Source organism: Schistocerca cancellata, chromosome 1 (genome assembly GCF_023864275.1).
Source record: "Schistocerca cancellata isolate TAMUIC-IGC-003103 chromosome 1, iqSchCanc2.1, whole genome shotgun sequence".
Taxonomy (NCBI): Eukaryota; Metazoa; Arthropoda; class Insecta; order Orthoptera; family Acrididae; genus Schistocerca; species Schistocerca cancellata.
Genome location: NC_064626.1, coordinates 412,949,897 through 412,962,232, shown reverse-complemented (window position 1 = coordinate 412,962,232; position 12,336 = coordinate 412,949,897). Strand labels below are relative to the sequence as shown.

The following is a 12,336-nucleotide window of genomic DNA, read 5'->3' as shown; positions in this document are numbered from 1 at the left end:
AAGTTACATTCACATCCGACCATGTGTTCTGGGTGCTTAAGATTTTGTCTCAGACTGTGTATATCCGGAGCAGCAAATTCTCTGGTAACATTTGCAGCAAAACCACAAGTGAGGTTGTAAAATTCGTGGCTCGCATAAAGGAATTATTTATTTTGGTCGCGTCTACTTCTTCTAATGAAGTATTCCAATACGGTGCTTATCTGATAGTTCCCTGTTTCAGAAACCATTACAGTAAATGACGTAGTCTCACAATCAGAAAAACGGCATGCATGTGGACGATATTTTCATAGTGAGGCCTCATGGAGATGATAAATTTTTGTTTTTACTTCAACTCAATTCCATAAGAACATTCAATTCACTATGTAGTATAGAGTGTAACCTGCCTTCCTGTAAGTTCTGCCTCGGCGGAAGAATGAGGATGGCTCTTTGGGGCATTCAGTTTATCGTAAGCCCACACACATTGATTTGTATTTACAACCGTTGAGATTCCATGAACCGTCGGAAACTATGAGTGTGCTTAAAATACTTGCACGCAGAGCTTACATGGTCTCAAATCCAGATAATTTGCCCAAAGTGCTCGGACACCTAAAGACAGTGTTCAGAAAGAAATGGACATTCTACCCAGCAGATTAACAGGGCTTCATTAGTCAGACTCTAAAACCAGGAAGTGCATACTAATGAGACCATGCCGCCAAAATACCTAGCTTTTCTTCCATTTGTCGGGAATACTTCATTCAAGATAGCCAGTATCCTCCAGAAATTCAAGTTAAAGTGGTTTTCAGCCCATCATCTACGACAAAAAAACCGCCTGGGATCAGCGAAGGACAGTTTGGTATTGCGGAGGGCTGATATTTACAAAGAACCTTGCCAGTGAAGTCTGTTTACATATGGCAGACGACGCGTCCCACAGAAGAACGCTGCCCCGAAATTCAACTCTGCTCTCGCCTTTTGCAATGAACCATATCTGCTGTTGCTGAACATTTTATCCACACCGCACTTTCAGTGGAGTAGGATTAAATAATATTATTGAACACAGGAACATCTTTCTGGGACTCCATTATTAAACAACGTATGGAAGTATGCGTAGGGGAAAATGAGATGAACCGTGGAAATGGAAATGGCTACGGCCTTCCATCGGGTAGACGGTTCACCTGGCGCAAGTTGCAAGTCTTTTTAGTTGACGTCACTTCGACGACTTGCTTGTCGATTAGTATGAAATGATGATGAAGACAACACAACACACAGTCCCTGAGTGGAGAATATCTACTATCCAGCCGGGAATCGAACCCGGGCCCTTCGTATGGCATTGTGCTATGCTGACCATTCAGCGGCGTGCGTGACGAATCGTGATAATGGGTAACTGTTGCATAATGCGTGGCACTCCATCATTTCAACGATTTATTCCAAACGAAGAAGACAGAGTTCGCCGACGGCCACGGCAAACGACAATCCAAGACAGCTGATTTCTGCAGCTGGGCCACTGGCCTTCGGGTAGTATGGTCAGTGGTCATCATAATCTGATCTTACAACGTGCGTGGATAATTCACAGGGCGCTAATAAACATCGGGACAGGATAAGTCTTTTTTCAGTCTTCGATGGTTCCGCTTAAGATGACTGGCAGGTTCTTAGTCGAAAGATCTTGGAGGGTAGCAAACGACGAACGGCAGCAAATCCGAAAGTTCCTTGAATAACTAACCTTTAATTATACACAGGGTGATGCCAACATTTTGCCTTAGTACAGCCTGGCGGACGATGCAGACGACAGGAGTCCAGAGTCGCGCTGCAATTCTATATTCAGAGACCAGAGTTCAGCATGCAGGTAGCTCGGAGATCACTGGCGACGAGCGCCAGCAGGCCTCATAACATCAGCCGCTTAGTGTGACCACCCAAAGATGTTCGCCGGCATCGCTATCTCGGAGGTATCGATCACATGCGAGTTACTGTCACCCACTAACCCAGTTGTCAACTATTTTTTCTCAAGAACCAATACTGACACTGTAAGGTGCGACATAACGTCGCGCAGGAGGCCTGCGATTATGATGTAGTTGAGTACTGATGCTAACGGCTGGCACATGTGACTCCACTTGTATGAAGACTTTTCTTTCTGATGCTCTGACGATAGTCTGTGCCCGAAACGCGTCTCTAAATAAGAATGTTTTGAACAAGTGACCACTTATTCTAGCAGTGGCGTAAGTTTCAAATACTGACGTTGGGAAGGGTGTGGGGGTGGTGAGCTGTATCACAGACGGCAAATGTACCGATCTTCTTATTTGTTGGTATCATATATAAATTAGTACGGTATGGGCCCCTCAATAGAACAGCCACAGCAAGGGCGCTATGAGTTGGCCGTCGGCCACCAAGTACTGATCGTTAAATGTCGGTTCCGCTCAAAACACTTTGTGTTGGCTGTTTGTTTTTGGCCAAAATGGCTGCCGGCTTTACAGTGGCTTGATATCGGCTCCGCGGTAAAGTGTCGTTTCGGCGTGATAGAAGTAGTATTTAAGAGCTGATACTCTCACAAGTGGCAGAAATGATATTTGACATAGAGCGCGATATTTGAAGACGGTATAAGGTTTAAATAAGGCGGTACGAGTGATCGAAGTTTTGGAGTGCAACCGGTCGCCGCTGGCGTGGGGGTGTCGCCGTCCTCCCGCGGTGCTGAGCACCAGCCGGCTCGTGCTACGTCACGCGTCGCGCATCGGCAGCCGAGCTGACTAAATACGCCAGTTGCCGCAGTAGGTCGCTCGAGGTTCTGCGCCGTCTACAACACGAACTTTTCGTGTTTTAAGACCTAAGGTATGTCCGCTGGATTAATAACTGAGAATCTGACTGAACCTTACAGTCATGCAGCTAGGTCGAGATGGTTCTGGGACGCCGACCACAGAACAACATGTGCAGTCAGACGCACTAATTCGTTAGAAGATCTACTACCAAAAAGTGCCAGCATGGAGGCTAAAATGGTACGAGTAGGCTATGACATCTTGGGAGAATTGCAGGAAAAGCTCAAAAAAAAGTTTCGACTACAGTCGGAGCGTCTTTTAGGAGCAAGATATGATCCTTGGCAATGGGAAAAGCGAAAATGTTTGGACAAAACGAAGAGCTTCCAATTGACAACCACAGACTGCCAAGGGACCTGGCAGTAGCGAGCGACCCAGACGCTCTCGACAAAATGAGACGTCTGGAAAACGAAATTGCTGAATTCAAGTCAGAAAACAAAAAACTGAGAAATGAGTGCAAAGCTACTCCAGAGTCATTCCACGCAGTAGCAGCATCAGGTCAGAAGGTAAAGCCAAAGAAAAGGATAGAAGAAAGTATGAAAAGGCAAAGGTGAAACAGACAAGTGTACTACTTTTTAAGTCAGAAATAAATAAAAATGCCACACTTGTTCGAGATACTATTACAAAAACTATAAATCCAAGGCAGTAGAAGATAAAGATCAAGCCGGTCAGAAGAACAGAAAGCACTGTGATTCTGGAAATAGAAACTTTGGCAGACAAAAGGAAGATTATTGCCAAAACTGCACAATTAAAAGACATTCGATGCGAAGAGTTACGAAAACTAAGGCCACTAATAACAGTAAATCATGGTCCTGCGTCACTAACTGATGAATCCCTTGACAATCTTTATGAAATAAACCTCAGTGAGCATATTACAAGAGAAGAATTTCAAGACAGGGCCTAGAGCCAAAAGAACTGTGAACAATTTACTTGAGGTACACCAGGGGTCAGATTTTTGCTTTTATAATGCGAGAGAGCGTACATACAATTTGAGTCATTTAGCAGCAGAGACTTTGTAGCAGTCCAAAAATGTTTTAAATGTTGGGGATATGATTACTCGACCAAACGTTGTGATAAAGAGCCAGTTTGAGGTAGATGTGTCAAACCAGACCACAAGAAACCAGAATGTCGCCAGGAAAAAGCTGTGGGCCGCACCCCTTGCAAATATAAAAATAGAACTTGCGCTAAGGCCGGGGGTCCGAAGTACCCGACCTATAAAGAACTATATAAAAGGCAGATAAACCGTACTGAATATGACGTTTCCAATAATGTCTGCTAAGCAGTACAGCAACGACAGACAACTACACTCATCCCCTACAAATATCAGCAGTAACTATCTAGAGTACAATCCGGAAATAAGAACAAAACACATATACAAATCTCATCCAAGCGAACAAGGGCCTGGCGGTGAGCAGGGGTATGGAGGAAACAGCTAGGGCTACTATAAAATGACACATTATCACACCTCAGACCGAATGAAGAATTATAAGATCTAGGAAACACAATAAGAGATCAGGACAAATGTTACATCCTGAACAAACTAGCAGATGACGTATGTCAAACTCTTCATGAAGCTTACAGACAAACTAGACCATACTTCCGAACACTATAAAACGCAACACAAGCACGACAACAAAACATGTGGCACGAAACAGACACTGACACTGAATCGAATGAAACAATAGATACAGCAAGTGAACGTGACATTCAAAAATTGATGTAATTGTCCATACAAGGTCGAAAGGCGAATGTGATACAACAGAACCTAACAATAGAACAAGTAAAATAGTATACAAAATTGTGTAATTGACATTAGATTACGATGAATTCGTAACAATTAATGAAAACTATTATGTAGAGCAAAAGATATCAGTTGTAAAACCAAATACTTGTAAAGCTATTTCAGTGAGGACAGGCTCGAAGTTTTCCCGAGCCCTCATCACTGAAACAGCTACGATTTCAGCGACAAATTTTCTCTTTCACTAACTTCCCACACACCTTTCTTTACTATTTGTATTCTGTTTCAGGATTATTTATTTATGTTTTCCAATATTTGTATTTTATTTTATAATCCGTATTTCTGATAAAGAACCAAAAGGAAATTCCAATTGTTAACACACTGTGACAATAGTGTGATTGTGTTAGTAGAACTGTATTAGTAATAATACTGCCCACAGACTGTTACATAGATAGTGAGGTAACTGTAGCAAATAAATAAATAAATAAAATGTTCTCTGTTTCAGATTGCTCCCACCCTCAGCGACCCCAAAATCGAAAGACTGTAATTGCCTGGTGAAGCGGTTTTGTTTTGCCTGTGTGAGCGGATACTAAACTGATATAATAATTTATTCAAATCAGTGTTGCAGTTCAGAGACACAGCTAATTTGAAAAGTATTTATCTGATAATTTGAGCTTTACATGTGTCATGCAATTGATTTAAGAACTACAATAGCAACACACTCATAAAACTTTGACAACTTTATAATTTTGCACGATATGAAATGTAAGTGTGCACTCACTGTTATCATTATTTTACTTCTCTCAAGAGCTGTGGACGCAGGTCCTCAGACAACGGCTATGCTGCTTCTTTCAGACGTTGTTCCCGACTACTTTCGAGGAAGTTAGTCTTTCTGTTTTTCCCTTTTTCGTTCTGGATGGTCTTCCCCACACTCAGCTTACTGTGGTTTGGCGGTTCTGTCGGCGTACCCATTTCTTGTGGGCAGCACGTTCTGTAACCTGTGAATGGCTGACTTTAGCGGCCTGGAACGCCTCAGCAGCTGGGTAAGCCGAAAGCCACGTGGGCTAGCGACTCAGAAGTACCCCATGTTGAGCATGACTTATCACTTTCTAGAATTCTTCCCATTTTAGACATACTAACTTTTCATGTGACTCCACTCTTCGGAAATTACCTGGCCTATATCTTTTTGCGAATACTGATGACGAAAAATTGTCATCAGTCAGAAGTGAGGCGCCAGAAAACACTTTCTTAGAGTTCTCACTTTGATAAAGGGGGTGGATAAAACCATGTAAGTGTTACAGGGATGTATCACAAAAATGTTTGACATGTATGGAGCAAAGGAAGATACCAAGCTCTGAACTTTTTGCGTAGCTTAGGCATACACTTTTCCAAGATTACTTTTCTGTTCATCAAACGACTTAATGGTTCGGTTGGGTAGCTCTGGAGTCATATCAGTGCACATTTGAGAAATTTAACTGTGTCTTTTCTACCGGTGTCAAACAGCGGCTGTGTCACCTCGTAAGAAGCAATAATAGTCGATCTGCAGCATGCGTTTGATATAACTTCTCTACTGCTCCTGGCCGGCATTTTTTCCCGTTCAGTTCCATTCACATGGAAGAACCAGCTATTAAGAATTTGTTTTTGACATCTAGAGGTATTTCTATTCCTTCGAGACACTAATTAAAAGCCTTACAGCCCCCCGCCAAAACTTAACGTCTCCCCTGTTATCAATGAACTTATTGCAAACGTACCCGTTTTAATATACTCTTACAGGTTTCAACGGAAGACGGTATCAGCAGCAGGACATCACGTTTCAGGTGCCATGCCGAGACCGGAGTGCAGCTCGTGTATGAAGTGACGGGCGCAGCAGAGCGGCTGCCCTGACGAGGACGCGCTGTAACTGTTCAGCGCCGCGCCGGCGACGACACGCCAAGCAATCTACAGGCGAATTGCTCCATCAGCTGCCGATAATTTAACTGCGCCCATAAAATGAGTAACAGCCGGCTCGCGAATGTATCGCCCCGTTAACAATAAATGGAAAACGGTACACCGCCGGCTACCGCCTTTTCGCGGCAGAGGAGAGAAGCAGGCAGGTATAACGGGCTGCCTACGACAACGGCGTTCAACAGCATACGTAGAAGCCGCAAACAGCGCGGAAGTGACTGCGGGAATGTAAGAAGGGAAGCTTTCACTTACACCCCGCATTTAATTATCTGAAAATGGTACGTCAAAGAAAGAGACAAGCTAATAACAGCAACCAGCCACTGTTCATAATGACTTTTTTTTTCAACTGCATCGTCACCGTTTTCGAATCGAAAGATTCGTCATCAGACGACTTTTCACGATTGAAACTGCTTATAGACTACGTCACCCATGTTCTGTTCTCATATTCCGCACGCTCATATTTTATTCATTAGGCGACAGTGCGGAAGTACATCGAACGGCCTCTCCAAGTCAAAGCACACGGCATCAACCTGGACGCAGATATTTGCGCCCTTCTTTGTGTCGTGTATGAACATGAAGAGCTTTTTTTTATTTCTTACAAGATCATTGTTTGCGGAGTCCATGTGGATTTCTGATCTCCAGAAAGGCCATAAGACGCGAGCATAAAACATGATCAGCGCCAATGATGCGTGTGCTACTTGAACTACAAACGCACATATCATCAGTGTTGTAAGTAGGCTGTTTAAGTTTTCTTATTGGTAACGCCACGTAGCGCTCTGTATGAAAATCACTGGCTGTGCTGTGTGCAGTCTGTGGCTAGTTTGCATTGTTGTAATACTCGCCATTGTAGTGTTGGGCAGCTGGATGTTAACAGCGCGTAGCGTTGCGCAGTTGGAGGCGAGCCGCCAGCAGTGGTGGATGTGAGGAGAGAAATGGCGGAGTTTTGAAATTTGTAAGACTGGATGTCATGAACTGCTATGTATATTATGACTTTTGAACACTATTAAGGTAAATACATTGTTTGTTCTCTATCAAAATCTTTCATTTGCTAACTATGCCTGTCAGTAGTTGGTGCCTTCAGTAGTTTGAATCTTTTATTTAGCTGGCAGTAGTGGCGTCATAATATATATAGCAGTTCATGACATCCATTCTTACAAATGTACTGTTTCTGATGGACACACGTCCAGATCATCCGCTCTCAAAAATCCGCCATCTCACTTCCCCACATCCACCACTGCTGGCGGCTCACCTCCAACTGCGCAACGCTACGCGCTGTTGACATCGAGCTGCCCAACACTACAATGGCAGACAACAATGCAAACTAGCCACAAACTGCACACAGCACAGCCACTGATTTTCATACAGAGCGCTACGTGGCGTTACCAATAAGAAAACCTAAACAGCCTACTTACAACACTGATGATATGTGCGTTTGTAGTTCAAGTAGCACACGCATCATTGGCGCTGATCATGTTTTATGCTCGCGTCTTATGGCCTTTCTGGAGATCAGAAATGCACATAGACTCAGCAAACAATGATCTTGTAAGAACGAAAAAAAAAAGCTCTTCATGTTCATACACGACACAAAGAAGGGCGCAAATATCTGCGTCCAGGTTGATGCCGTGTGCTTTGACTTGGAGAGGCCGTTCGATGTACTTCCGCACTATCGCCTAATGAATAAAATATGAGCGTGCGGAATATGAGACCAGGTTGTGATTGGTTGAAGAGTTCCTACCAAGTAGAACACAGCATGTCTTAATGGAGAGATAAGCAGCTCCAGGCGTACCTCGAATGACTGTTATAGAACCGTAGCAGATACGTATAAATGACATAGTGGATCACGTTGGAATTTTCATAAGGCTATTTGAGGATGATATCGTTGCATACAGAGGAGCTTCAAAGCTAGATAATTGTAGTGAAATGCGGAAAATCGCCTCGTTCTGAGACCTTTACCATGCAGGATTGACAGATTAAATGGAGAAGATCCAAAGAATAGCAATACACTGTGATCGACAGTGGAGAATGGCAGCCCGTTCTCCTTCAATGGCTGAATCTAGCGAAGGTACTCATATAGGACGCTGGAGTACGTGTTACGCATAGTTCAGGTCGAGATTCTGAGCCGGCCAGTAGATTTCAAGAATGTTATTATCCACAAACCATTGCCTCACACGTGCTACTTAATGGCAGGGTGCTTCGTCACTGTGATACAATGAGTCATCGTCTCCGAACTGTTCCTCAGCTAGATGCAGTGCACAATGCTACAAAATGTGTTTCTGTCCTTCCGCATTTAACGTTCTCTTAAGCGCAATACATGGACCACTCCCTAACCACGGAAAACGCTCCCATACAGTAGCACCGCCTACTCCGTACTTGACTGTTGGCACTATACATGACGTCAGGTAAAGTTCTTCAGACATTCGCCAAACCCCTTCCATCGGTTTGCTACAGGATAGAGTACGATTCATTCAAATCACTCTTTTCCAGTCATTCACCGCGCAGAGGCGTGGCGCATAGCATTGCCTATATGAGGCTGTTCGACCATTGTTCCTCGTTCTTTGCAACTCCCTAAGCACAGTCACGGTGCTGACTGGACTGCTGGTACCACTTTGTGACTCACGAATGTTTGCTTCCGCTGATTTCATGCTATTTTTACAACAACCACACAAAGTGTTCGACGGTCGTCCGTCAGAGCAGCCTGGTCTTACTTTAGATGTGGGTTGTTCTTTCGTGTTTTCAGTTCACCGTCACATGTCCAACAGTCGACTTTGGCAGCATTAGAAGGGTTGAAATGTCCCTGATTTATTTGTTACTCAGGTGACATCCAACTACTAATCTGCATTCGAAGTCACTGAGCTCTCCTGATCGACTGACTGGGCTGTTGCCGCTTCTCTACTCACAACACAATACTCCCCGCCTCTTTTTATATACTGGCGGATCTGCAACTCTCAACAGAATGATCAATTCTGGATTACATAGGGGTGTTCGGATACTTTTGATCAGATAGTGTGCCTAGCGCAAAGACATGAAGGTGAAATGAGAGCTCACACGAAGACTTGCCGCCGCTTTTCCCGCGTACCGTTCGCAGCTGGAAAACGAAAGGGGGGAAGTGTCAGTGGTGTTGGAAGTACCCTAGGCCACACAACGTGAAGTGACTTGCGGATTACAAATGTGGATGTTGCAGCGGAAGTGCCCGACTAAGCCCAGTTCACCTGGCAGTGAAAGGAATGTTTGTAATTAGTATTTGGTCAGCAAGAAGAGAAGGTTTCAAAGTTTGTGATCGCCACTTTTTGCGCCAACATACAGGGCTACATTCCAAAGTTCCACATGACACTGATATTGGTGAGACTCATCTTAATAATAATAATAATAATAATAATAATAATAATAATAGTCAACATCAAAATCAACAACAGCAAACACTTGACGCTACACACTACCACGCACTCTGCACAGTTACCGAAGTTACGCATGTACACATCTCAAAAGCCAGAGATTCAAACTGAAAAATGGCGCCCTGTAGTAAAGTTTGCATAGGACAATGTGTCACAACGAAAGCAAATAGATACCAATGATGACGCTTTCTTAAAATAAATGCAAAATGCGTCTAGCGTAAAGAGCCAGGTACTATTTCTTTACAGCGCTATCACATACCGCAGGCTCCGCTCTTGCCGAGTCATTTTCTGCCCATCGTCGACTTCACACTTGGGCCTCTGACTGCAACCCCTAAGTTAAGTCCGACGTCACTGTAAGGGGAGACTACGAAGTCAAGTTGTTGAAACTCTGTTGCTCGTCCTCTTAACTGCCTTCGTACAATGTCCCTGTGACGGAAGTGGGAAAACGAGTCGGCGGCCACTCAAGCCACCGATGGCTATTAATCCGACGGATTCGATCCAAGTCTGGCGCACCCGCCAGCCTCGCAAATTAGAGTCCTCAACGTTACAATAGTACGGTAGATCTCGAAAGAAACGTACAGCAATTACTTAAGAGACTCTCGTATTCAAGATTTTTGTTGTTATAAAGTGCTATTGAATATGTTCATACACAGGAAGTTAAATACTGAAATTGTTGGCAGCTACATACATGTGTCACCGTTAAACTGGAATACTAGCATTTCGACTGACATACGTAGCACCGATTCCTACAGTGTAACGCGTTTCGCTCTTACTTGTGTGGAATAGTGCTGAGCATGGCTCTGATGGGATACAAGCTGCAGATTAAGGAGCTGGATATAGTTTTTACTCGTGGTTGCGGTCTGTAGTTGGATTTTCTCAAGGCCTTTAGGCGAATGTCGGACTCTTTTTTTCCAAACCTGGTGCAGAAACACAACACACAAACTATCAAAACATGAAAGACATATGACATGGTTTAAAACACTTCTGCCTCAGGTGTGCACTACACTCTCCTTCCCTAGTAGGGGAAAACTGTGGCTTCAAAAGTAGGGCATTCGGCGGCAGAAACCAGTGTCATATCGACGAGAGCACAGAGACATATATCTTGAAGACAACACATTAAATGATATAAAATTGAAAAATAAAGTATAATATACGTCTCATGACATCGTGAGTTAGCGCTTGGAGCTAGGAAGACCCCAATATCTTTTTCACTGAGTTTTTTGATGACAATGATCTGTTGTGCCGGCTATTGTGATCTGCAATGAAACATCCTCTTACTTTGTCTTTTTCACTGTTGCACAGTTTTAGTTGTGTAGCTATTTTCATGGTATAACTCCTCAAAGTTGCCTTCATGAAAGCCGTCATTTAATTCTGCTGGTGAGAAAGCCAACTGTTAGCTCCCTCATCTTCTTTTAATTCACTGTTTTGCCCGAAACATTCACAAAATCATTTCAAAATGTAGTAGTTAATACTTACGTTAACTTTGTAATGGGAGCATTACGTCGTCGCTTACAGCCTGTGCCTATGTCAAATGGCTGGCCGAGACCAGTAACCTCTGTGATTTTTGTCGCAAGAAAAGATGGTCAATTACATACTCTCCATCAACTAGTACCATTTTCCTGTAAGTTCCTGCTATGTCAGAAGCGCTAGTTCCTACAGTATATAACTGCACCTATTTCATGGGTTAGAGTCAAAACCTTTAAAAAAATCAACTGTATTGCTATATTAAACTGCGTCCTACACATTAGAAAAGATTTCGACGGAATTATTTGCTGCCATCCTCAGGGGGTATTCATTGGACAATACGGATCCTCTCGAACGGCCTCTGGATGGAGGGTGCTCACATGTATTATTGCTGAAATAGGGAATGTGATAGCGCATCGCGTTTAATTACTGTCCAAAACAACATAAAACTCACATCACTTAACATCACAGGCTCGAGGATATTTCATAGTATCACCTTGCTAACCACATTTCAGCCTTTCCTCGCACAGAGCCGAGATGTGAGCCCTGTGTTACAGCGACGGCACCTACCTGTTGACCAGGACGAAGTTGAAGCGCACGCCGGTGAGGGCGCTGAGGGCATCGCGCATGCCCAGCAGCAGCGGCGGCCAGGGGCTGGCGGGCAGCGTCTGCCCGGAGAACTTGTAGCTCAGGCCCGCATCTCCGAACGCCACCTGCAATCACCGTCCGCGCTGCTAGCAACGGTTATTCGAAACGGCGCTAAAGGACACATTAAGTGTGAGTAACGCTGGCGATAAAAATCCTATGAACTACGGGCAGAGTAGTATCAACAGTTCCCATAAACCTGGGGAAAATCTGAGAGACAACAACAAAATGAACAAGTGTCGATTTGAATACGATGAAAATTTTCCGCAGAGTAGAATTCATGGAATGTCATGCAAAAAACGAATAGAAAACAGTTCCGCCCAAAAAAATATATTCGGAACGAATATATTATTACTTAATTCATAGCTGTTATTTT

At 43.7% G+C, this 12,336-nt stretch overlaps 1 protein-coding gene across 2 annotated transcripts in view; it reads right to left on the bottom strand.

Annotated features, from left to right (window-relative positions):
• Positions 1-12,336, bottom strand: part of LOC126175765 (DNA oxidative demethylase ALKBH2-like) — a 160,065-nt gene that overhangs the window by 22,452 nt on the left and 125,277 nt on the right. For both annotated transcript variants that reach the window (XM_049922737.1, XM_049922746.1), the window contains exon 3: positions 11,886-12,028. In XM_049922737.1, the coding sequence (XP_049778694.1) occupies positions 11,886-12,028 (143 nt within the window). The remainder of the gene's footprint in view (positions 1-11,885; positions 12,029-12,336) is intronic.